Here is a 26,175-nt window from a genome sequence, read left to right on the forward strand (position 1 = left end):
AAAACAAATTTCTCTTCTGGGCTACAGCTGCGGCATATCCATGAGCAAACAGCCAGCAGATGTGTCCTGGTCCAGCTCCTCCATCCCTGCGCCCGATTTCTCCCAACTCTTCCTGATCATCTTCATGCACAATTGTCCGACAAATGATCTCTCGTGAATAATCCCCATCGATTTGCTTCAGACCAATGAGAGAATTCCTGTTGACTCAGTGCATATGGAACAGTTGTGGCCATGAAGCGTCTGCGGAGCTGCATATGTTGGATTCAACAAACTCTACAGCTGCTAAATAATTTGTTGCAGATATTGTTCGCCGGCAGGTGCTCGTGAATGAATATGTATTTGTGCGATTGAAGAGAATAGTTTATTGCGTGTATAATTACATTTAAATATGTGTGAAGAAACTTTAAGAGGCTACAGCTTGTAGGGAGCGGAGGAAGTCAATACGACCAGAAATAATGTTTAATTTAGTCAGAAATAGTTATTTTTGCAGTAACTAAAAATTTAAGTTTTACTCTTTAACGTCACTTTTAGCCTCGTTATCCTAGCTCACTTTGCAGAGACTTAAGCTGTCACAAGACATCGCGAGCACTGTGCTGAGGGAAGATCTTCAGTGAAAATATCTGAGATTATCTAGGAAGCTGCAGCCAGCCTCATAGAAGCCTGTCCCATCTGTCGGATGTGACTGGGGATCCACACGACCGACTGAATACGTTTGTTAAGCCGGGGAGACATCAGCCAAAGAGGACACACAGAGGATGGAAAAATCCCTCATGCACGAGTTAAGGCTACTTAATATTCCCCTGTTGATTGGGAATTAATTGTTCCATCTGGCTCTCATGAAAACCAGTGATGAGAATAGAAGAACAACACTCCTTTCTCTCTTCCTGACACGGCTCCTCTTTTTTTATTGTCCCCTGGTATATACTGCGAGGGGGTATAGTTATCTGCGGGTCCATGCCTGCATCCACCGGTCTGCAATAATTATGTTTCATGAAACTTCACAGTTGTGTTAATCAGGTAGTGAAGTCGTAACCCCTTTGATATTTTGGGTTCACCAGGGGGGTATTTCATCTCCTTATGACTCATTTCATTGTTTCACTGTGGTCATGGAGTATGACTATAGCAAACAGCGAGGCTAGGAAGAGAAAGAGGAGGGGGGAGCCTGGGCTGGACAGGCTGTACCATAGGGAGAGCTGGGAAATTTGATCATTTTTCTCTGGGACTGTCATACGCCATAGGCAGCCTCATTTGTCTGGTCCAACTCCTTTGTTTCCACTCGGCTGCCTGTTCCAGGATTAGGCTGCGGAGCGGGAGACAAGCAGCAAAATAAGACCAGAGAGAGACAGAGACGGCAAAAAGAGCTATAGAAGCTAATTATTAAAGTGCTCCATGTTTCTTTAATACACTACTTAAAGTCTAATGTACATGCTGGAGTATTAAATGTGCTGAGTGGCCAAATAAAGCGGTTGTGAGGGACGGAGGGATGAGGGGAGCTGCATGGTGGGTTTTTATTCTCCCCTCCAAATTGCCCTGCGGTTCCTCAGGAGCTGTGTTGACCCAGTTTATCTCCCGCTCAGGTGATTAATGCAACATCGCTGCAAACAAAGGTCACGTCAGGAGGCAGGGGAGCAGGTCGGAGCACAACAAGAGCTAAGGGAGTTTGATATTGCTACTGTTATGGCTGAGAAAATAAGTTGTTTGTAGTTTTGTAGGGCATCACTCAGTCTCCAGAGGCATGTGCAGGAAAACGCACGCACGCACAGGAAGGAACCAGGAATGAGGAAAAACCCACAACACTATTATTGGGTTATATAGCCATTATAACATTATAAATATCTTTTATATGTGTTCTGGTAGCAGGTAATGATGTTAGCTGTGTGGGGAGCCTTAAATTGGAAGAATAAATTCAAGAAACTCCAGTGAGTGTAAAGTTAGAGAAATGTTCAGAGCTTCCAGATGTATAAGAGGTGATTATAAGAAGTGTATAGGATTCAGTTTGGAGTCTGCTCTCCGCTTGTGGCTTTGCTTTTTTGCTGTCGTCATAGTTTTTAAACCCAAAATGCAACCTGACATCTCCCTTTAGTCTTGGCGGTGTCTTTATTAGCGCCGCCCCCACCACGCAACAGCAATGGCATCAAAGCTTAACTCGTCTATAGGGAAAGCCCATAGACTGTAAAAAGCATACATTAAAAGATCAATCAAGGGATTTTCTTTGAATCGATATCAGATTTGCCTTACGCAAAGATGAAAAATGAGTGGAGGAATATCTGGGGTTACAAATATAATCTTTCTCTGGAGGGATTCCCCGCTGGCCTCTGTGCCTTTTAATGTTCATTTAGAGGCAGCGCACATACACAGCCAGCGTTACTTGAAAGTGTCGACTGCTGAAGAATTTAGGTTATATACAGTACTATAGGCGATGCGTTTGGTTTGTATGTTGCTTTCTAAAGAGAGAGGCTGTGATTCACTGTGCCCGCCCTGCTCCTATTTCTCCACAGCTGACACTTGTGAATATGAATGGCTCTCTTTTACTCGTCTAGTTATCATTGAAACTCATTTCATTTTGCCGTGCGAGCAAAATGCTGCACTCCAAAACCACATTTAAATGCAATTACAAGTGTGATTATTCTGTGTCGAACCTTTTTTTTTTTTTTTTTTGCGGTTATCTAAATTATAATCTGTGCTTTCAGCGTTTGTACCACGGCCCATTCGGAGGTATTCCACCTCCGTGGGGTGTCCTTTAGAGAAATTAATGCTGCTTAATGAAGCAATTATTTCCTTTATAAGCCAGCTGTGCAAATTGTTTTCAATCTGCCTGAAAACCCCAGTTCATTCTGTGAAGATGAGGTTAAAGATAGAGTGAGAGAACAGAGGTCATCTGGGCTTTGAACTAACATACTGATAATGTTGCATCAGACTGCAATTTTGTGCGTATGGCTTCTAATATTGTATCCGTAAAGATTTCTTTTTGATCATCTGTCCAGAAGACATTGCAGAGCTGTGTGGAGCAGTGTGGGGAAAATGGCCCTGAGGGCGCAATGATGTCTTCATATGTTATGAGAGGTTTTTCTGAGGGCTGATGCAGGACATGCAGTGAAAAATTTAAACAAGTTTAACTCACAGTATATGTAGGGAGACTCAATCAGTTATATTAGATATTTTATGTATATACGTATAACATATAGATAACTAATGTCCTGTTATGTCGGTTACCCAGAAAACTGTGGTTCTTTGGTTCTGCCCATTCTAGTTTATTTAAACCAGTAAGATTGTCTGTCCCCATAGCAACTCATATATAGTTTTTAATAAAAATGCTCACACAAAATATGTTTCCTTGTCTTCCTCAGGTGAATGGAAAGGAGCTGTCCAAGTCCAATCATGAGGAGACCTTGGAGGCCTTCTGTGGTGCCAAGGAGCCCGTCGTGGTGCAGGTCATCAGGCGGACCCCCAGCGGCCGACCCCACGGCCCCCTTCAGGAAATCCATGTGGTGGACGTGTGCACTCAGACCGACATCACCTTTGAACACATCATGGCGCTGGCAAAGCTGCGGCCTTCGACCCCTCCTGTGCCTGACGTCTGTCCCTTCCTGCTCTCTGACAGGTGAGTACAGGAGGAAATGTGATATTTGACTAAACTGAATATCGATACAGATTACATGTGTATTTTACATCTCTGTAAATCAGCACTTCTCAATACGATTGTGACTTCTACTTTCTTGGGTCAAAAATATGATACAGAAAAGTCATTTTCAAAAAAAGTCATTTTTACTTAAATATGAAATTACTACAAATATTTTTTGTTCAGTGCCACAAAGAGTTTTTAGTTGTGACCTTGTTTTGACTTTGACTGATGGTAATTAGAAGGAAGAAAAATAAGTGAGAGGTGGCATTGAGCTATGAAGCAGAAATATCAGTGTTTACAGAATTAGCATTATGTAGAACGCCTGTAAAATATAAATGAAGTTTCTAATCCGTTGCATAGTTGATTCTCACAAATGTAGATTAGTTGGTTCTCAGTGACCTTCACAACTTTATATAAAGAACAAATTACATATTCTGTTTACACTGTGTATATTATTTATGTTCTATTTATATTTTTGTATTTCCTTGTGTTTATGTTGCATCTCTCTTATTTGTTACTTTTAGAGATGTCTGTTTTTTGACAATACTCTTTGCTGCTGCAACACAGCAAATATCCCCATCGTGGGACTAATGAAAGATTATAGTGATAGAGTATCAATACAGAATGCATGTGTAAACTGTGGTCAGTATTTCAATGTTTGGCATAAAGTATTAATTTTAAATGTATCCAGAAGTAGATGAATGGAAAGTAAGAAGCTGATAGTATTTTTACATGATTCATGTTCACCCAAAACCATCACAGCCTCAAGTGACTGTGAAAAATGCAGAATGTCTAAAAGTATTTTGAGAATCAACTGGAGGTTTTCCTGAGAAATAACAAAAGAAAAAGAGGTTCATTATCTCCTCTTCTTTCATTTTCATTAATATTCTTTTCATCTCAAAGGAGAATTACACTGAGAACAAAAATAGTTTAGCACAAAGCAAGATCTGGGTTTCAGCTCTTGGGACTGAAACAATGAAATAATAGCGTTATAGCACAGAGCCGGGGTGTCAGGACTATCTCTGTGAACAACTAGCGTGTTCAGTACAGTAGTTAATTAATTCCAACAGTGGTAAACATCCTGAGTTTCCGTCGTCATCTGTCACTGGAGACTTGCTCAGACGTTTCAGTCGTTTCAGTCGGCTCTTCCATCTGCGTCGCTCATTATTACAAACATCATCAAACCTGTGTGTTATTGTCGAGGTTACATGCAAGGTATGAAACACTGTAACATGACTTCATCAAAATCATTGCCATGTGTATATATCTCACAGTATCACCATACTATTCCCCACAGGGCCTTCTCGCCATAATTGGAGCTACTTGGCGTATCCATTTTGGCTCATGGAAGGTGATTAAAGCAAATGGGCTAATAAAAAACCAGGCAACACTGTGCAACGTGTGCTTGTGGGATACTTACAGCCTGAGGCCGAACCCAAGTGTAATCAATGTGTCCCATAAAACTCACAATTTCTTCTCTTCATCTGAGATCAGGTGCACAGTTCAATACACAGCAGATTTTATAGATACAGCAAATGTTTGTCACTCTGACGTCTGAGGCTCGACGGTAAAAACTGTAATTGTGTTCTTTGCACTCAGAGCCAAATGTTGTTATATGTGTAATATTGAGGGATCCGAGTATAAATCATTCAGACGTTTCCCAGCCGGGTTGTGTGACTGGACGGTTGAGGCGAGACAGTTTTACAGTGCTGGGCAGAGAGTCAGACGGCATTTGAACGCATCACTCAACATGTTAAACACGGCGTCTTTTTAGAAGTTTTTCTCCACGACGATTATCATGTGTGGCACTGAGGGTGCTCGTCTTGTTAGAACCCCACAATGCGGCTTTGTTCAGTGAGTGAGGGAAGCATAATAGAATGACACTGTACAATGTGGGGGGTTTTGTCTGTCAAGAGCAGGAAGCAAATGATGTGGATATGCTGTTATTAACCCAGGGCTGTACTTTTATCACACGCACGTCTGTGGCAGTGAAAGCTCTCGACAAATCGTTTATTCTTCAGATTCCAGCGAAGACAAAGGCGAGGGAATCCTGTCACTTCCAAGTATTGACATGTTTAAAGGGAAACGAGGGGAAGGATCTTGCTAACGCCCACCTCTCCACCTCTTTCTCTTTCTCTTCCTCCCACCCTGTCTGTCTCTCCCTCTCTTTCTGTCTCCACCGACAGCTGTCACTCTCTCCATACAATGGATCAGGAATTCTATGAAGGGACAGACTACCTCTCCCCTATTCCTGCTGATGGAGAGAGGACAGAGGAGTTTGAATACGAGGTAAGAATCGCACATGACGTCACTGCTGACTTCAGCCTGTTAGATTTATAGGCATGGCTGATATTATTGGTAGTTGTAGCTCCTTGCAGATAAATATTAATACACATGATGATAGATACGTAAATGTGGGTCAGAAGTGCCAAAGATAGACGGAGCAATTGGGTTGAATCCGCTTTCATTCTGGGAGGGAAATTAATATCCCCTTAATATTTGTTCATGAAACATGGGGCGAGCCAGTTAGCTTAGCTTAGTCTCATTCTGTCATCTACACACAAATAGAAACATATAAACACTGGAATGGCACTCAGAAGAGTTCAAACCCCCAAGGACCAACAAGTTTTAACCATATATATATATTAGCTAGATTTTTATTTGAACTGCACCAAATCGCGCACACTCATAAATCTCAGTGCCCTAAATATGCCTGGTATTGTCCTATTTACAGAGATCCACATTTTCACCTCGGAAATCAGTGAAAATGCGAAAGAAACGTAAAATTCCTGGATCAGTGCCAAAGTTCAATGGGCTCTGTCTTAGGCCTTGACCATCCTCCAACTAAGTTTCATGGAATGCGTTTTATCGAAGACCTTCTGCCAAACAAACAAACCAAATATGAAAACATAACCCTGTTGGTTTCATCATGAGTTGTGTGCTTTTGGCCAAGCACAGTGTCTTCTGGGTTGTCTTGATGTCACTGTGAAATTGTTGAAAGTAGAAAACCTTCAAATATTTGTTTCAGCGTTGACCGTGAACTGGCTGAATCGGTGCAATCACGGCAAACACACAGCAAAAGCTTTCATACAAAGTTACACACATGTACAAACACGACACACCTTCCTAACCCCTGCAACAAACAGACACACATTCTGTCAACACTCGATATTTAGTGACGCTTATCAATTGGTGGAAGGGTGCAAACACTAATTGACTCGACAGACAGATCCCAGGGGCACAGTAGTAACAGATGATCAGCCACATTGCAGACAGCTTGAAAAATCCCTCGCTTCCCCTGGTAATGATGACACACCTCCATGTGTTTTCGCTTTTATTTCCCGACAAAGTAAAAAAAGAGAAAGCAGAAAAGCTGCAGACAGCGACAGTGTTACCTGAAACTTGTTAATTGTTTCCGCAACTCCAGAAGAAAAGCGCTAGCGAGCAGGTCGACTCCGAGCCCAATCGAAGCCAATTAAGTGAGGTGTGTTTGTGTGGCAGGGCTGGTAGAGAAAAAAAATCTGGAAACACATTTCTTTGCTTCTGCATCTTTTACTCGGCTGTAAGTAACAAGCAGCTGCAGGTGATCCGATGCAGATTTCTATGCAGACGCACGGGTTCCTCCACGGTGATGGGAGGAGGTAAACAAGACTCTGTCGCCCCTCCCTGCATTGGTCCAATATTCTTTATTTCGGAGTCACTGAGGTGGCAGCACGGGCCCTCAGAGTGGTCTGATGTATGATGATTGCTCCCCCCCCTCCCTCCCCCTATTTGTTTCATTTGAATTTGTTCTGAATGCTTCCACCCACTGAGCTCGAGCTGTCTTTCCACATCTGAAGAGATTTGTGCACCCACTTGGATCGCAGAGGCCCTGGTGTCAAATTGTAATAAATATAATGTATGAAATCCTCTGTTTATGCCTCATTGCTATTAACAAATCCTATTATACTGTGTATGCTTTGTAGCTCGCTCCATTTTTTCTATTTCATGCTCTGGGGGTTAGATACCCACTAATGCAGCCCTACTTACTGTATGTCAGCTGAAAAATGCCACAAGGGGGGGTGTAGGCAAAAACTGAAAAGCTTTCAGGGTCGACCCAATCCCTAACCCCCCGCTGACAGAGACGAAGCTAGAGTGAAGGAAAGACATTTCTTAAAATTACCTTTGTTTGATGAAAATGCACAGTGGGAGTGAGCAGTTTGCTTTAACATCACAGAGAAACCATCTAAATCTAATTTCTAATACCCCCGGGGTATTGATGTTTCTGTTAGAGTAATCAACAGCCCTGGAGCACAGTGGCTGATGAGGTGGGGGATGCCAAGTGCCACTGAAATACACATCCATAGTATTTTTTATACTTGTAGGCTGTGTGGATTAATAAAAGAAGTGTGATAGTTTGATTTTCACATTGCTGGACGTTGTACTTACACAAAGTAGCCACAGGGATCACCACATACCACTGATGTTTGTCTAATGTAAATGTGTCACTCATAGCGATAAACCCTCAGAGAATTATCACCCAATTTAGCATATTTTTGCCAATTGTTTTGGTAGGTGTGGGCTTTGAGACCAGAAGCAGCCCAGTGTCGATGCAAAAAGAGGCTGCACTGGTGCGGTTGTGTTACTTCACGTACAGAGGAGACATGAGATAGAACTGAAGAAGGCTGGCTGAGTAGGAGGTCATGCAAGATTGTTTTACTATAATTACAAAAAATTTCATTTCAGCAATTGCAAGGTAAAACGTACAAATGTGACGTATGCATTATGGTGCAGTAGTTTTAGTAATGGACTGTGTGGGCTTGCACATAGTTATTGCTCTTTCTGGATGATGCTCGGTGTCTCCCACAGAATTAGCTCAATCTGTGGCAGTATCTGCTTGCATGGGAGGGAGCATGAGAGTTCGTTCTCATGTGCAACGGAGACCAAATGGCAGCTCAGAGTGCAGTCCTCCCTGGCTGCTGAGAACTCCATGAACCTTGCAGGAACATGCAAACCTCTAGCCGGAGCTACGATGAGGGCTGCCTGTGAAGATGGTAAAAACTTTGTGGATGTTTTGACAGATTTCTCTTGGTGCTGCCGACAAGAGAGACAAGGAGGGAGATAGCGAGAGGGCGACAGAGCATAACACATAGTTAGAGATCCTATGTGTTTATGAGTGTGTAAAAAAAAAGATTTTCTTGACAACACACAGACACCAGTGTTCGCTTTTATTGCCACAAACTCTCTTGACATCTTCGTCTGTGTCTTCTGCAGACATTACTCTTTATACTAGGCAGATAATCTGGAGGCTCTCACTCTGACATTTGCGTTCACACATGCGCCTCCTCGGGAGCAAGAGTTCAGTGCATGTCTGAAAGCAGCTTAATTGTCAAAATGATGTTTGTATTGCATTGTGGAAAAAGTTGAGCCAGGTCTTTTTATTTATTCTTTGCTGAACTGAATGCAGTTTTGTTTCTGTTTCACCCCTGTTATTAACTCTGTTTCCCAGCTAGACTCCAGTAGACTGCCTGTGAAAGTCAGTCACATTCTCAATTTAAAGCTCTCACCACACAAGACACAGTCTTACACATTTAACCAGCCATGACTGACACTGTGTTCAAGGTTTAGGTTTGAGAAATGTGACTACAGTGTGATTCTTCCTATAGTAACCTTTCATTCTGCACTGCGCATGTACTCAATATGTACTGGCAGGGTTTTGGAGCCAGAAATCATGGCTTGATCACACACTGGAGCCAAAATCAACATTATAAAAACTAAAGTACAGTAGCATCAGTGGATCTGTTGCAAGTTTCTACACCTATGACAGCTATCTTCACTTTAATGCCAATATTTGCAGTTCTACATATTTAAATTTTGCAAGTTAAAGTCAAATGGATATTGACAACCGCCACTCACTGGCATTGAGCATTGTGTTTTCACACCCAATCTGTTTAGTTCAGTTAAAATAGTTCAGTATGAAATCTATCAATCAAGCCAGGGTGCAGACCCCGAGCATTTCATAGCAGAGAATACTGTTTAGTTATTGCATGATTTTGAAACCTAATTTTATATATTTGATGATTTGTTTAAATCCACACAATCATCAATCATCTTTAAAATTTGGCTGGGTGATCAAAAACTAATATAAAACACCTATTTATTACAGCTTTACATTAACTAACTAAACAAACCCTAAATGCTGTACAGGAGATTACAATGTTTCTGTCATTTTTGATGTTTGAATTATTTGGTATAATGGAACAAACAGCTCATCCCTCATAGGTAGAATTTCACACACAAGAAAACAATACAGTTCCTTGGATTCCTTGATGTGTACATGGAGCTGCAGCATGTTCCTAATCATTCCTTTGATTAGTTTCATTGAGTTCTGACGACACAAAGAAAAAAGTACTCCAAGCTCAGAGAGTCGTCCAACTCTTCCATCCGAGCATTTGTGACTGCTTTTTCTATTACTGGTAATCAAAGGCGCCATTATTGCGACAGCACCCAGTGTGCTTTGATGGTAGGCGCCAATCTTCTTCCTAATCACGCCATCGCAGTCATTAATTTACTGTCAGCTCTCGTCCCTGTGCCACGCTGCAATCTCCTGCCTGAGAGGCAGAGAGCTCGCCAGGAAGATGGAGGGAAAATCAAAAGGAAAGAGGGGAGACGGAGAGTGGTGAATGTGTTCGATAGATAAGGAGATACCCTTCTTTCGCGGAGGCTTCCGAGCATGAGTGGGTGTTCTTTCTACACAGTATTGTCGTAAAACAAGAAGAAGGGAAAAAATCTAGTAATGGAAAAGGGTTACATGTTTGTGCTGCACACACATACACACGCAGGTTTGATGTTTCATCCCACATGCCGTAATTGTAGATAACTATTTTCTCTGATCATAAGTCTACCTCACATTTATTAGTCATAATTAACTTGATTCACAGAGATGGATAAGGATGATGTAGTCTCGACTCACACCTCTGTTTTGCCTCAGTCTTTGCAATTAATTTGTGTGGTTTATTTTTAGACTCACGTTTCCAAGACATTGCTGGAGATTTCAGTATTTCCCACAGATATCCCTCACATCATATTAGCATGCAAGATGTGCCCTGTCTCTGTAGCTCCCATTACCTCCATGACTGCTCCGTTGCATCAGGAGATGTGCCACTAATAATATTGCTACCAACAATAATGGAGAAGCTCATTAGTAACATTTTTAATATAGCTAATGACTGATTTTGTGCAGCTTACTTTGTTCAGGTAGTCGGCACCAGAGCCTCTTCCGTCTTTCACGTTGTATCTTTTCATATCAGCCGGGGATTTGAAGCTGTCATCGCTTCTAAGGCAGTCAATTAAAGATCTGAGCTCCTTGTCAGGTGGAAGCGGTTGAGAAAGATAAAACGACAAAGCTGAGATGATGTCGTTTTTCCTCGGCTCTCTTTTTTTGTCGGTGCTAATGTGTATGCCCTGCTGAGTATACTTGTTTGTGTAAGCAGAGGGTTTTTGCAGGGACTCTGGGAATTGTTCTTTTGAGTATGACTGTGTATGGGGGGGGGGGAGGTGTGTAACCTGGCAGCAGCGTGCGACTGCATGGTCCAAACACACGTCAATCTGTCAATATGTGAGAAAGGCAGAGGTAGAGGAAATGACTGACAGGGGAGAAGGGGGAAATGAGAATTGAGCCATAAGGTGTGTTTATATGTGTACGTGGGGAAGTGGAGTGGGTCATAAATGGGATGAAAGGGGTAGCCAGGGGCACCAGGTGGCAGGCGTATTGGCCCTTTTCCCTTCTTCCCCTCATCTCATCCCACCATGGACATCATCCCCCCTTTTTGTCCGCTTCCCAAGCCCTGCCACATCTGACACGTGTAACCAGCCAACCCACACTTGTCACAGAGGAAATGAATCTCTCTGTTTCTGCGTGAGACCCCTCTGAGCCCCACCAGAGCCCTTGCTACCGCCTCATTTCTCTCTGCCCCCCCCCCCCCCCCCCCCCCCCCCCCCCCCCCCCACCTCCCATCCCTCTACCAAGTCACTCCTGCTGCTGAGAGTTGCTGCGTTTCTGCTCTAATGAAGACCTTGGGAGGAGAGGCCATTTCACACTTGATTCCCTCCAACACCCTTGATATGTTTCAGCATTTGGAGATGGAGCACAGGCCTTTGCAGTTTGGTGTTTGGCTGCGCCTGTGTTGTGGGGAAACTGAGAGCGTGAAGTTGTTTATGTGAAAATGTGGAAATGAGAAGTTGGGTTTGGTTGATTTTTATGTAATTTAAAGGGGGAATGTGGCACTCAACAAAAGTTCTGGGTGGGGTTAATCCAATCTCACTTCTTGTGCATTTGTAAGTGTGAAAATTCAGACACCAGGGTACTAAGCTATGTTCCAAGATGCTCATGGGAAATTTGACAACCATGGATTTGTAAGTCAACAGTTTGTTGAGCTTTCCCCTACGGGAAGATGAGGAATACGTTAGCACCGCAGCAAATATGAATATCTGGTAGCATTAGCATAATTATAGTTTATTTATAGTCTAACAGTCTATAACTTGGCAACAGCTTGAAAAACACTTGAAAACACTTGAGGTCCTCTGACATTCATCAAAGCCAAACTGTGCGAACTGAGAACGTCTTTCATGATCAAACACTCTGAGACTCAAAAACCTCAGACGAGAGTTGGCAATTTTCAAAAAACAAGTTGAGTTTTTGTGAGAAAAACTTTGTTATTTGATCTTCAGTGAAGCAGATCCTTAGTGTTTGCGCAGCCATTGTAGCCAGTTTAGTTTTATGTAAGTATAAAGAATTTATTCTGTGTCTTAGATCTGTTTTTTTCTTTTTTAGAGGTTGTAGAGTTTTTGAGTCAAGGTGAACAGAGGCAGAAATCTTTTCTAACTGTTACGTCATCTATTGTGAACAAAACAATACCACAAGGTCAATTTTCTCTAGTGGTATAGGAACTGGGCCACAGCTTTCAATCACATCATTTGATCTTCATTTTGTCCTGGAATTCAAAAAGAAATTGCACCTTTTTAGCACTCGAAGGATTTCGCTACCTATTTGGCTTAAAGTGTTAAAAAGGGAAATTTGACCATCTACATTTTAAGGACAATTGGTCAAAGTACATCCACTGAGAGAGTCTGTGTGATGTGATCAGATTCCAGAGCAGCTACTAAATGGAAACTGTAGTGTGAGGTTTCCAGAGTGTGCCTCTATATCCTTTAATGCCTAACTTGCCCTTGCTCCAGGGATGACGATGTCTTGCTGTTGGTTGGTCAGTCGACCGCTTTGCTCCGCACTGAAATATGTCAAAAACTACTGAATGGATGACTGACATTCATGGTCCCCAGAGGATGAAATCCAATAACTTTGTTGATCCTCTGACTTTTCCTTTAGTGCTGCCATCGGGTTGACATTTGTTGTTTGTGAAATTTCTCGACAACAATTAAATGGACTGCCATGAACGCGCGCGCGCGCGCACACACACACACACACACACACACACACACACACAGGGACATTCAGTGCAGACTTTCAAGGCCCCTTCAAACCCCATAAAACTAAGAAGTCCCCATCAGCCTTGGCTTCTCTTTGTTTAGCACTAATCAGCGAATGTTAGCATGCTATCATGCTAAAATATGATGTTGAACATTCTAAACTTCATACCTGCTAAACATCAGCATGTTAGTATGTCACTCAAAGCAGCTGTGTTTCTCTTGTTTTTACGTTATATCTAGGAAGTGGAATTGTATCGACTCAACAGCCAAGAGAAGCTGGGGTTGACTCTGTGCTACAGGACGGACGAAGAGGAAGATGTCGCTATCTATGTCAGTGAGGTGAGTAGATATCTTGCCCTTCAAGATGGAGGACTTAAATTACTTTCCATTCATACAAGACTTTGAGCGTTCCATCTGTTAACTTAGTTTGCCATGATTAAGTGCTTAATTTTCATATTTAAGTTTTTCACTCGAGAAACACTGAATCTTTTATCTTCTCCCCGTCTGCCTTGCTCCGGGAGATACTGTGAAAATGCATCATCCCTGCTGTTAGAAAAATTAAAGTATTAATCCTCTAGGGGTAAAAGGTATATGCATATTCTACATATTCTTTCTATTTCATTGCTTTGAAGTCTCACATTTGCATATTACACTGTTGTAGAAACAGACAATCATCACTGCTCGATTAGACTGGCTCAGTAAAATGGGAAAGCTATATTTTTTAGACTAAATTAGTTCTGACATTTAATATTCATATTCCAATTTATGATTTAATTCAGTATTTGTGAGCAAAGCAAGTTTCTCTGCCGGGTATATAATAATTTTTAAATTGAACTCTTTTATTAAACATAAATTACATTATTGAACAGTTTGGCAGTGTGCTAACTGCATGATTACAATTTCAGTTGCCAACATGAAATTACTGCCAAGACTGAAAAAAATTAGGAACAAAAAATGCTCTCAGGTCTTGTGTAAATGGTAAATGGACTGTATTTAAATTGCACATCTCCAGTCTTATTGACACATTCATTCATACAGCTCTCCAGCGTTTTTTCCTGTCACAAAACATTCATACACTGTCAGCTAAGCCTTCAGGGGCAATTTAGGGTTCAGTGTCTTGCCCACGGACTTGCGGAATGCAAGAGGAGCCGAGAATCAAACCACAAACCTTCCTGTTCCCCCCGAGCCACAGGAGTTGTCCTTTCACTAGAGCAGACATTAACGAGCAGGCTGTGTGATACGTGTTAGCAAATAGACTCTTGCCCTCTGATTTTCGCCCACTTGTTGGTAGCATAAAAAAAATATACTGTTCTCCGTTCTGCTTAACTTTCGCCCCGATTCGTTTGAAGTCGACTCTGACCCTGCAAGGTGTTCGCTTCGAGAGCCGAGTGGAATATAAATCACTGAGGTCTGTGGCTGCTGGCAGCAACATCGAGTGTTCACACTGCAAAAAAAAGAAGTTGTGCTAAGAGGAGCATGCTGCATTTAGATGAGGTGACTAAATGTCACAGTGCACAGGATGGTGTTTGAGGTGGTGTTATGTGCTTTGATCTTGCATAAATAGTGAGAGCACATTATGCAAAGTAAAAAAGATGCAAGGTCATTTGAAAACAGACTTAATTTTCCAGTTTTGCAGCTCCCGTTGAACAGTCATATTAGTTTCAGTTGTCTTGCACAGAACAGTGGTCACCAAGAGCAGAAAAATACATTTCCTTCATCCAACGCTCCATCCATTTTCTACGCCTATTTATTTCTATTCAGAGGCTTGAGTCTATCCCATCATGCATAGGGCAGGGTCCATCCTTCATGTCTACAGCAGACTCAAGACAGGCATTATGATTCAAATGGGCAGTTTTCAGAGATTACACTCTACCTGCCACCTCTTTGTCAACAGCCACGACTGCATGGCTGGATTTGTGAGTCTGCGTGTGTTTGCCATCATGGAAAAATATGGTTCTGCATTAGTGGACTACTGTGGCAGGAACTACCTCAGTGGTCTTGAGTATTTTAGCAGATCTCTGTCGGATTTTGTCACCATGATGGCTGAACCATCCAGACCCCTCAGGTCATGAGGGACAAGTCTGCTCTCTGTCCCCAGAGTCAACACGAAACATGAAGCAGCAGTTTTTAGTTTTTAACCTCCAGATTTCTGAAACAAGTTCCCAGAGAACAGCAGGTCTGCTGCAACTATTAGTTTTATTTATTAAATCAAATACTTAATCATTTCTTACACTGTTACTTTCACTCTTTAATACATTTTTCAATCATTTATTTTTGTATTCTTTATGTAACTCTTCTAATTTATTTTTAAATGCTAAATATTAAAATGTCTTATGTGGCTTATACAATGACGCCTTTTATATTTTAAATTATTCAATATGCTTTACAAATAAACTTGCCTTGCCTGCTCCCAAGAATTCAAACACAATGAGAGGAGCATACTCCTCAGAGAAAGGTCCAAAGCTCACTCAAGTGTTCTTGCTCTATGGGAATCTAACCACAGCCACACATCCTTGTATTTCAGTTTTCAGTTGTAGCTTCTTCAGGGTGTAGGTGCTCCCCTCATACACGCAGAAAGATTACCTCCAGTTTCCCCTCCACTCCTACCCCCATTTCTGTGTGGGGACCTCCCCCAGTGTAATGAGTGGTCCTCTGTGTAGGAGTGGACTATCATGAAGATGGAGTGCCACAGCACCTCACCATCTCCAGAGATGCCACCTGATAGGAGAGAGTGAAACGAATGGCCCCAGACGCCGATTGATTGGCCGATGAAAGAGTGTTCTGCCCCCTTGTCCACTAACATTAGTTATAGGAGGAGCAGGTGCATCATGTATTGGGGTTGAGTTATAGGCTGTAGTTGCTATATGCAGAGACCCGTGCTCTGTCATCCTGCCAGCATACAGCAACTGAGGTGCATACAATTGAGGAGTTAAATGATGAAGGTGATAACTGAGTTTGTTTCTCTGGGCTGAAAGGCCTTTGGAAACTGACAGGGCAACAACAGGAAAACCATTGGAAACTATGGCAGCAAACCTAGTGTGTTGCTCACATTGTTAATACAAGTTGAGATACTCTAGCTGGGTGATGTCTTTAGAATGAGTTAAAACATTTTTTCAGCCACTCCCTGATTCTCTTGAATGAAGATTAAAAGTGTTTGAGGGTCATTATTTAGTTTCCTCTACTTTTACAGATCTGTCCAAACAGCATCGCTGCCAGAGACGGACGCATCCGAGAGGGGGATCGCATTTTGCAGGTACAGTAGGACACACTCTCTCACTCCCCCCCCCCCACACACACACACATTTTGTCGCACACACAACCGCTGTCTCCCAGCACAAGAGTCCATTCATTATTAATGGCAGTTCATTAAAGGGGGAACTCGCCCCCACTGTGAATGTTAAAGGGGGAGAAGTGCCCCCCCCCCGGCTGTTTTAGTTACCAACTCAGCATCGACACGGGTTTCTAAGAGTTCTGGTTCAGGAGGGCGCTGTGCTGCAGCTTGGAGGCCTCCTGTGGGATGGCTGTGAGGCTATGACTGTTAATAGCCTCCAGCTTCAGCTGCAGGCCTGAGATCTGCAGGAGGAGTTCAGCACCCGACAATAAGCTGCATGTCTTAGGGCTGTGGGCTGGATAACACTGCCTCTGTCGTTTAGGTCGGTGATTATTGTTTTTGTCAAGGTTGCACTCTTGCTTTACTACTGTCGCTTTAACCACTTAAAGGCAGAGTAGAGTGCATACCTCTGCCGAGATCCAACAATCCACCACGATTGTCTAATTCTTATCGAAGAAAAAGTAAAGTGGTCGGGTTACCTAAATTATTTATTTGCCCTGAAAAAATATCTTAAACTGTTGCCTGTTTACACATTCAGCAAAAAGAGCGACCTTAGTTTGGTCATCACCAACTCCTGAGGGAAATCTCTGGTTCTTACAACTGCTAGGTGTTCACTGCTTTGGGTGGGTGCTAGAGGATGAAATTAAATTCAGTCTCATTTTCTACAATAGAGTATTATGAGAGAGGAAACAGGAATAAAGTCAAGTAATCTCTGCAAAAAACACTGCAATTAGGAGATGGAGGGGGCAGACGCATAAGCACTGTCGGTCTAATTGTGTACCAGTGTCCACCATGTGTTGTGTGACTGATTTAGGCCAGGAGAGGGGGTGTATATTTGTGAGGCAGACCACTACTCTGGCACTATTATCCGCCAGTGACAGGGCCATTAGTCTGCCTGCAAAAAGATGGACGCCCCCTGTCAGAGGCCAGTTAATTGTATGGCTAGATGTAAGTACGCTGCCGGATACAACAGCTCCGTTGGTCCACGGCCACTGTCCCATTCATAACACCAGCTGAGTCCTGCTTCATATTCCAGAGTGTTTACACCTTCCCCGGCAGTGCCACTTCTATTGTTGTAGTTGTTTTTTCTTAAGGGCTTTTGTATTGGAGTAGATAAAGCTGGCATCCGTGCACGTGTGTTTATGTGCCTGTGTTCGATTGTTTGCATCTGTGTACACAATGCATGTTTGTTTGCTTGTGTTTGATTTGATAATGAGTGTGTTAATCATGTTTGTATGTCATCTTCAGATTAATGGCCAGGATGTACAAGACCGAGAAGAAGCAATGGCTGCACTCTCCAATGACGAGTGTCGGAACATCGTGCTGCTGGTTGCCAGACCTGAGATGCAGGTCAGGATTAACAAACACTGGCATGAATCCACTGTTAGGCTAACATGAGGAAAGGAAATACACAATTGGCAAAATACAGCCCTGAACTTTTGTCGTTCACAGGAAAATCTCTCAGGGCAAACCTTAGTACTCTGGGGTAGACGACTCTCTCCCCTCCCCACAACCACTCCCAAATGGAGGCCACCTCGGAGACACCTCATGTTTTATTTTTATGTAGCGCCACTGTAATTGACTTCCAACACTAAGCCATAAAAGCTAATGGCATGCTAATGTGGAGTGAGTTCAGGCCCAAGGCCGGTGGCAAATAAGTGGAAGGACTCTGCCGCAGTGCAGATGAGCCAAGAGCGATCGTGGACTCTTTATAATTAAATGTGTCTAAGTACTAAATCTGAAGTCTTCAGTTATGGATCCCATTTGACTCGCATCAAGCAGACAAACAGATGATGGATGGTGCGCAGCAAATGGGTCAAAGGTGGCAGTCCAATGTCCATTAAATTGCATTGGCTTGATTTCAAGATTAGAATACATGTTTTAAAGATGAGGGGAGTTGTTTTTGTTGTTTGAGAAATAGGAAGCAGCCTAACGATGCTGGAGGTTTCTTATTTCAAAACCATGCTGTGTGTTTTTGCAGAAAATCCCATTAGGGCACCCATTTGGAACACCCAACTATTTATTTTGAGTGTGTGGCCACAAGCTTTAGGACTTGACAAATAACACTCACCTCCCTCTCTTTCTCTCTCTCTCTCTCTCTCTCTCTCTCTCTCTCCATATGCTTTCCCTCTTGGTTCACTCTTAGCTGGAGGAGGCCTGGCTGGATGATGAGCACAGCGAGTTCCTGGAGCAGCTGAAGATGGAAATGCTGGAGGAGCAGCAGAGAGAGGAGGTGGAATTAGCTGCCTTACAGGAGGAGCAGGAGAATGAACAGGTCAGACATCAACAACAACAACACACACTTTGTTCAATTGCAAATCAATGACATGATTTGTTATCTGGCTTTAAGAAACTATGGGAAATTGTTCCTTTTTATTTGCTTTTAATAAGACGAAACCCACTAAAACAAGTGAGAGCAATAGGTCTAAGGTATCTTCCCACTTATTGACAGACTGTAGTACTCGCATTATAATGAACACCATACCATCACACTGACCATTAATTGCTTCAACAGTATTAGGTCATTAATCACAGTCAATATTAACCTTTTCCTCTAAATTACTAAAGATCTAGCCGATGGCAGCGATGGAATCAAACTCTTCATTGACTTTTCTCACAAAGCTGAGTGAAAACCATGCGTTGCCCCTTTGAAATATGAATACAAAATAATGATTATGAATATTTATGGTAGGGGACCGTTGAACCATTTAAATTCCAAACATAAGTAATAATAATTTAAAATTCTGTTTTGTTGGATGGATAGCATACTACAAAAATCCATATAAATTGGACTTCAAAAGGCACCGCACAGAGGAAACAATCCCTGAAGTAACCGAAGTGACGAAGAGAGTTACGCACAACAGCAAACAGAATGCAATCCTTCAGGAAAATGCAGATAGGAGTTGCATTCACTGAACTCTGAAATATTTGTGTATTTTTTTTTTTGTTGACTTTTTGTTCTCATTCTATGAGGAAAGTAAGAAAGAAAACTACTCTACTACAAGGCCAGGTCACAACCCAATATATGGCTGCACTGTAAACTGCTGTAGAACTGCCTTAGTCCAGTAAGTTCATGGCGTCATTGTGCTGCAGTTGCAATCTCCCTAGTGTCAGCTGGTTTCAGCCTTTTATCCGTTTGCACATGAGCTCCATTCTACATAAGGTGAACCGCAGAGCATCAGGGTTAAGTCATTTTATCGTCCAGTTGAGGCATTTGCATTCACACATACAGCTCCTTGGGGTTATTGTCTTGAAAAGTTCAGGGTAGCAGTGCATATGTGAAAGCAGCTTTTTGTCTCTCACACAGCGCGCAGCCTCCTTCTGGGTAACACACTGCTGCTCAGCCTCTCTGCCGTTCACTGACATTTGACATAGAGAGTGTGCCATTTTCTCACAGGGCAGGACTGTCAACTGTCTTTAATGGAAAGTAGCTAAGGTGCAAAAAGTTGGTAGATGTGCTGCTAGGCGCTTTTTTAAGAAAAGTTTTTAACAGGTACGAAAAATTGGTGAATCTTGCGAAACAAAAAGTTGGTAAACAGTGTCTGTAAACGCCCCCTGATTTGCCAATTCATTGAAGAGCAACAGCCAATCAGGAAACTCCGAAAACTCGGCTGGTTGACAAGTTTTGTGACTCCAACACAAACACATCTCTCACTCAGAGATATTTTGGGATGTGTAGTAAATTTTAACTATAGTACCATATTTGTAATACTGTATATTTAATATACTAAGACATATCGCATGTTAACATTTATACCTGCTTAGATACATAGATGCTTACTTACATATTCCAGACTTTCAGTGAGTGTGATCAGAAAGTGATAAAAAATAATCCTCATCTGGATGATTAAACATAACTTACATTTTTGTGTGTCTCATATTTGCATATCTGAGTATTTCAGGTTGGTTTTGTTTGTTCCTTTCAGAGAGTAGAAGATGATAAGCCCACCTGTTCAACACTTCCTCATCACAAGAGCAGCGTACTGAGTATAAAGGACAGAATGGAAAGCTCGGAGCATAATGTCCTGGCTCAGATCCAGAGACGTCTGTCCCAGTGCCTGAGAGACAACCGGGACACACACTGTACCATCGGCTCCACGCGGCTAGAGGACAAAGACGACGAGGACGATGGTGAGATGGAGGGTGATCGATTCCAACAGCTGTTGGAGCTTAAGTGTCAGATCCGTAACAGCGGTGAGTACGACCTGTTCTACAGCCGCCGCAGCACCATCGAGTGCAGCGTGGGGGAGCAGGGCGGCGTACAGCACGAGCTGCGTTTGCTCAACGAGGAGCTGCGCAGCATCGAACTTGAATGTCAGAACATCATGCAGGCCCACAAGCTTCGTAAGGGACAGCTGTCTCCCTCAACGGGCCAATCTGCACCCTCCATCAAAAACCAAAGCCTCCACCACGGCGAGCCCACAAAGGGTAAGCTGACAGACATTCATGAGAGGCTGGAGAAATCGGACAAGGACAGCTCCAGTGCCTATAACACAGCGGAGAGCTCACGCAGTACCCCTCTGGCGATGGACCGCTCCCCAGAGCATTCGCTCCAGAGGATGGTTAGTCTCACCAACCAGAGGAACCTCTGCAGCAGCCTTGCCTCTGCCCACTCTCTTAGCTCCAGCCCCATCCCCGTGTGCCGTGCTCCTGTCCAAGGCATAAGCAGCAGCCCCGACCACAGCAATCCATCTGAGTCGGAGCATACTCCTCAGGCTGAGGAGGAGGGCAAAGGGACACTAAAGACAAATGCTTGCCAGATTCCTTACTTCTCTCCATCCCACAGTTCCCAGCAGAGGCAGACCAACATCCCAGCTCATGCCCGCCATTACCAGAGCTACATGCAGCTGATCCAGCAGCGCTCAGCTGTGGAATATGCTCAGAGCCAGCTCAGCCTGCTCAGTGTGTGCAAAGAGCCTCAGCGGCCCATTAATGAGCCCAAGATGGAGTGGAAGGTCAAGATCCGCAGTGATGGAACCCGCTACATCACTAAGAGGCCGGTGAGAGACAAGATCCTGAGGGAGCGAGCGCTGAAGATTAAAGAGGAGCGTAGCGGCGGGATGACTACAGATGACGATGCAATGAGTGAAATGAAGATGGGAAGGTACTGGAGTAAAGAGGAAAGGAAGCAGCACCTGGTCAGGGCAAAAGAACAGAGAGAAAGACGGGAGTTCATGCAGCGTAGTCGACTGGAAAGCTTGAAGGAAAATCCTCAGAGCAGCAGCGAGGGTCGCAAGGAAGTCAGCATCATAGAGCTCAGCCACAAGAAGATGATGAAGAAACGCAACAAGAAGATCCTTGACAACTGGATGACCATCCAGGAGCTGATGACTCATGGCACTAAGGCCCCTGAGGGAGCCAAGGTGCACAATGCCTTCCTATCAGTCACTACTGTATAAAAAAAACACACATTCTACCCCATGCGGTATAATATACTTGCCTCGTTCAATGTGGCGTTTTTATGGAGGACAATAGGAATATTTTTCACACTTTGTAACCCAAAAAAGCATTTTGTAAAGAATTTATCAGTGGTGTCATGGCATTTTCTTCATGTTTTTTCCACTATTGTTTTTCACATCACTCTGTGTGAAGAAAAAAAACATTTTTCTATGAAATTATGACTATATAATTATTTTATTACTTCACACTACACATTTATCTTTTCAAACTTTTCAATTCTATTTTCATATTTATGTTGTAACCATATACCTGATAGTTGTGTGAGCATCTTCTTTTGTGTGTTACGTTCACATGCCAATTGCAAAACGCAGGGAATCTGTGGGTACGATCTACCTTTCCTTTAAAGCTGAAATCACTAAGTCAAGAGGGAGTTGTAATTACATTTCAAGTGCATAGAAGCAGCTCAGAGGTCCAACCTGTCAAGACAGTCAACCACACAGATATAACAAAATATAAAAGCTTAAATGGTTTCAGTTACACTGAGTTTAACTATGACAAGGTTTGTTTAATCTGTAAACACCTACTGAATTTGCAAGACATTTTAATTTTGAATACAGTTTCATTGGTCAAGAATTAAAGCCAACACACTAATATAATACAATTATGAAATGTTTATGTATTTGAACAACTACATTTTACCCCATTGTTACTGTTATTAAATACAAAATAATGTAATAACAAATGCATTCCAGTCCCACCATCAATCTTCAGAGCATCTCCTCTGTAACACTGGACTCACACGTATGCATTGTGTTAATGCTTGGCAGAGGGAATGCCAATCGCTTGGTGCTGCCGCCATTGTCATGACGACAAAAATCACAGTTTCATACTTGGGACACACAACCTAGCCATTTTTCGTGCCATGCAGTCAATGCAATGCTGAAGAGAAGTGCATAGGAAATAAATTCCACAACCAGATGAAGACACACCAGGTTCACCAGCTGCCTCTGCCTCCTCTTTCACATTAACGTGAGTTGATTGGCTGATGCCTCACAAGCAACACAACGCGATGCAGTTTGGCAGCGCATGACGTCAAACTTATTCAAAGTGAATGAGTTGTCCAACGCATACGTGCTACCCCAGGGTTACTCTGCAGGGATATGAGAGGGGAAAATCCCCTTAAGACGTACAAAGTGTTTCACCTCACACTGCCATATCTAGAGGTTGTAGCTTGCTGAACACAAGGTTTTGGTCAACAGAAAACTTTTGTATTATGAGCATCAAGAATTTTATAAAAGCATCTTTAAAAAGTTGGATACCCTACAGGAAACTTTTAATGTGTTCAACTTCTGTATCTTTAGCCACTTCCAACAAAGATACAAACAAGGAGACAAAACTTAGGAAGCTGCAAGACTGAGGTCAATTCAAATTTTTACTTTTGTCATTGTCAGTTTATTTTGACTCAAATATCCAAATTGTTCATATGTCCTGACTCATCGCCAGCACTTCATATTTGTTTGTCTGGTTTGCAGCTTTGGGTAAAAAAAACATTTTGTATTCACTTTTATTCTGGTTTGAGTTTTTCTACATATTCAAAAACTGATGGACCTGCTCATATCTTTTACATGCCAGTATTTTTACATAATATTGACTCCATAGCCTTAACAGCAGAAACCGAATGATACGCTGGTGTGGCAACCTGATTTCATACTCAAACAATAAACCTTCTCTTTATATCATTGTGCGACAGAGAGATATTACTCAGCCTTATTCATACATTGTATAATTTGAGTTTTTCGTAACTGAAATATTTTGTAGTGGTTTCTGAACTGTGTTTGCTGTCACGGACTGGTGTTGGGATGATTGCCACTGAGCAGGACTCAGAACACAGCTATTGGATAATGGAAAAAGTAAAATGGTGAAATTGATGTGTTACCATTTATCAGCAGACATTATAGTTCAGTTACATGTACAGTATACTATTTCCAAATGCCTCATTTTTCACTGAAATATTGTAAATTTGAATTTAAACCAACCCCTGTATTTGTTTTGAGTAAATGTCCGATGGTCTCATTACAAGTAATGCGTAGTTGGCACATTTGTAGCCAGGTAAAATGTGTGATAATGGTGAACTTTGCAAAAGAAATGATAATAAATTATTGGTTTTTGGTATAACATGGCACTGAATCATGTTTTTTTTTATTATTCAGAGACTTGAAGTTACATGAAGTGTGAAGTAAGATTAATATCTGCAACAGACAAACCTTTAATATAAAACCAACATGATGCCAAACTCAGCAAGCTCCAGCGCGCTTTGTAGTTGTTTTACACACGTTATTTTTATATTTCACTTTTCAGTGAAGTAGTGTGAACTGTGTGAAAGTGAGCAACAATCTGTGCTGTTCCTCCGATCTTTGAGGGTGGTGCTGGGAGACAAAGGATAAAGAGGCACTGGTCGGGAGCTTCTGGGAATGCCATCACATCACGAAAGAAAAAAATCTTAAAAACTATAGAACCTCACTGTGTGGATAAGCCCAGTTTTGTGAAGTGAAGCAGAATTACTTGTTCACTGAACACATGCTCACCTCAGATATCTCCTCAAGAGTGACTTACTTTTTTCTCCCCTTTGTGAATGTGTTCAAATATTAAACACAGGGAGATTTTAATTAAAATCACCTTCCACTTGGATGACTTTGTGTTCATTAAAATGTTCCAACCACTTCATCATCTCTATGGCCTTGTCATATGCAAGGAATAGCTACTGGGATACTCTGTATTATCTTAGGTTGTCAGTGTGCTATAACTGAAATTGGAGTGTTCCGGATACAGCACTGCCTGAAGACTGTTCTGTACTTTACACAAGAACTCAAAACTTGTTTCATTATTAGGAAGTAGTGAAATGTAGAAGGACCCAAGTCATGCTGATAGTAGAAATTGTTCTTGTTATGCATAGGCATTATGTCTAAGAATTCCAGTGGAGTGCGGTGGCTGATACACGTATGAGAGCAGAGCTGTCGACCCTCTGCACAACCACCAACACCTAAACTCCCCCTCAGTGCAAGATTCAGCTGTTAACTACACCATAGGTAATGTAAATTCAATATGAAACATCAGGGCAGTGTAATTAACCCTAGACATAGTTACCAACCCTAACCACAAACAGAAAAACATTGATATGTTATATCATATATAGAAATGATATGATTGGCTGGTGTACGTATCTGTCACTAACCGATCTGCCTGCCTGTGTCCTCCCTTGCTCGTGCTCTCACTATGTATGACCAGGGTCTTCAGCCCGAGAGACAAACACCGCTGAAGCAAAGACGATAACCAGAAGTTAACGAGCAAATCACAAAAAACATGGCTGCTTCTAGCAGTGGTCAGTCATTGCGCCTTCATGTGTTTTGGGGGCGTGGCTTTGACGGGAGGGCCGATGGGAGGGGTCGGGATGTACCAGTTGCATTTTCTGAAACTGTAGCCTGCTCTTTTAGCTTTTCCAGGATTACCAACCCTAGCTTTAACTTGACTTCCAGTGCTACTGTAAGGAACCTTGACCAGAATTCTGTTGACTCATATCTTAAACTAGCCATAGGAAAGTTGAGCCCTGAACCAGCCCTGAGTTATGTTACTTTAGGCTAAAGCTTCGATCACTTTCTATCGGTGACATTGAGAGATGATCCGAGGTTATTAACAGTTCACATGCCTCTGAGAATAGGAGGGAGAGGGGTAGTATAGAGTAGATTGCACCATCACTTCACTGATGGTGCACTGAGCATTCACTTTTTCTCAATATACCACATATACCACACACACACATGCATATACACACACAATATATATATATATATCACATTACTGAATGTGATTACCTTTGTGTTTTCTCGCCCCCATAGTTTTTCCTTTGTCCTTATTCTGAAAATACCTCTGACTTATTATTATCATTATTATTATTATTATGACAATAAAAGGGATATCCCTTACTCTGATAGGTGCCTCGAGATAATGCATGTTGTGATTTGGTGCTAGTCTTTCCTTTTATTTTCACTGGTTTTCTTTTGTTTATTCTTATAATTAGTTTTTCCTACTTCCAATCACTTGATGTGTGCAAACCCCATCCAAATCCTTTCAAAATAAAAAGGGCCATTGTTTTGGTCCATGTTATCACTATGAAACCACTTCATAATGCCATACTCGACCAATTAACTTTTTTTCAGAGCCACAGTATTGCATTCAGTTCGATTTTGAGGTTGCACTCTACAGCATTTCCATTACAGTCCGTGGCACTTAAGTATCTCAGTTTATACAATGGGAAAACATAAGCATCAAAACTTGGTGTTGAAAGTCGACTCCTGACATC

The 26,175-nt window shown here is 42.2% G+C and overlaps 1 protein-coding gene across 2 annotated transcripts in view; it reads left to right on the forward strand.

Annotated features, from left to right (window-relative positions):
* The window catches only part of LOC117763607 (PDZ domain-containing RING finger protein 4-like), a 134,258-nt gene extending 110,258 nt beyond the window's left edge, over positions 1-24,000 (forward strand). For both annotated transcript variants that reach the window (XM_034588870.1, XM_034588871.1), the window contains 7 exons: positions 3,348-3,601; positions 5,809-5,911; positions 13,328-13,426; positions 16,278-16,340; positions 17,667-17,768; positions 18,565-18,693; positions 20,345-24,000. In XM_034588870.1, the coding sequence (XP_034444761.1) occupies positions 3,348-3,601; positions 5,809-5,911; positions 13,328-13,426; positions 16,278-16,340; positions 17,667-17,768; positions 18,565-18,693; positions 20,345-21,817 (2,223 nt within the window). In that variant the 3' untranslated portion in view covers positions 21,818-24,000. The remainder of the gene's footprint in view (positions 1-3,347; positions 3,602-5,808; positions 5,912-13,327; positions 13,427-16,277; positions 16,341-17,666; positions 17,769-18,564; positions 18,694-20,344) is intronic.
* The last annotated feature ends 2,175 nt before the right edge of the window (positions 24,001-26,175 follow it).

This window comes from Hippoglossus hippoglossus, chromosome 6 (genome assembly GCF_009819705.1).
Source record: "Hippoglossus hippoglossus isolate fHipHip1 chromosome 6, fHipHip1.pri, whole genome shotgun sequence".
NCBI lineage: Eukaryota > Metazoa > Chordata > Actinopteri > Pleuronectiformes > Pleuronectidae > Hippoglossus > Hippoglossus hippoglossus.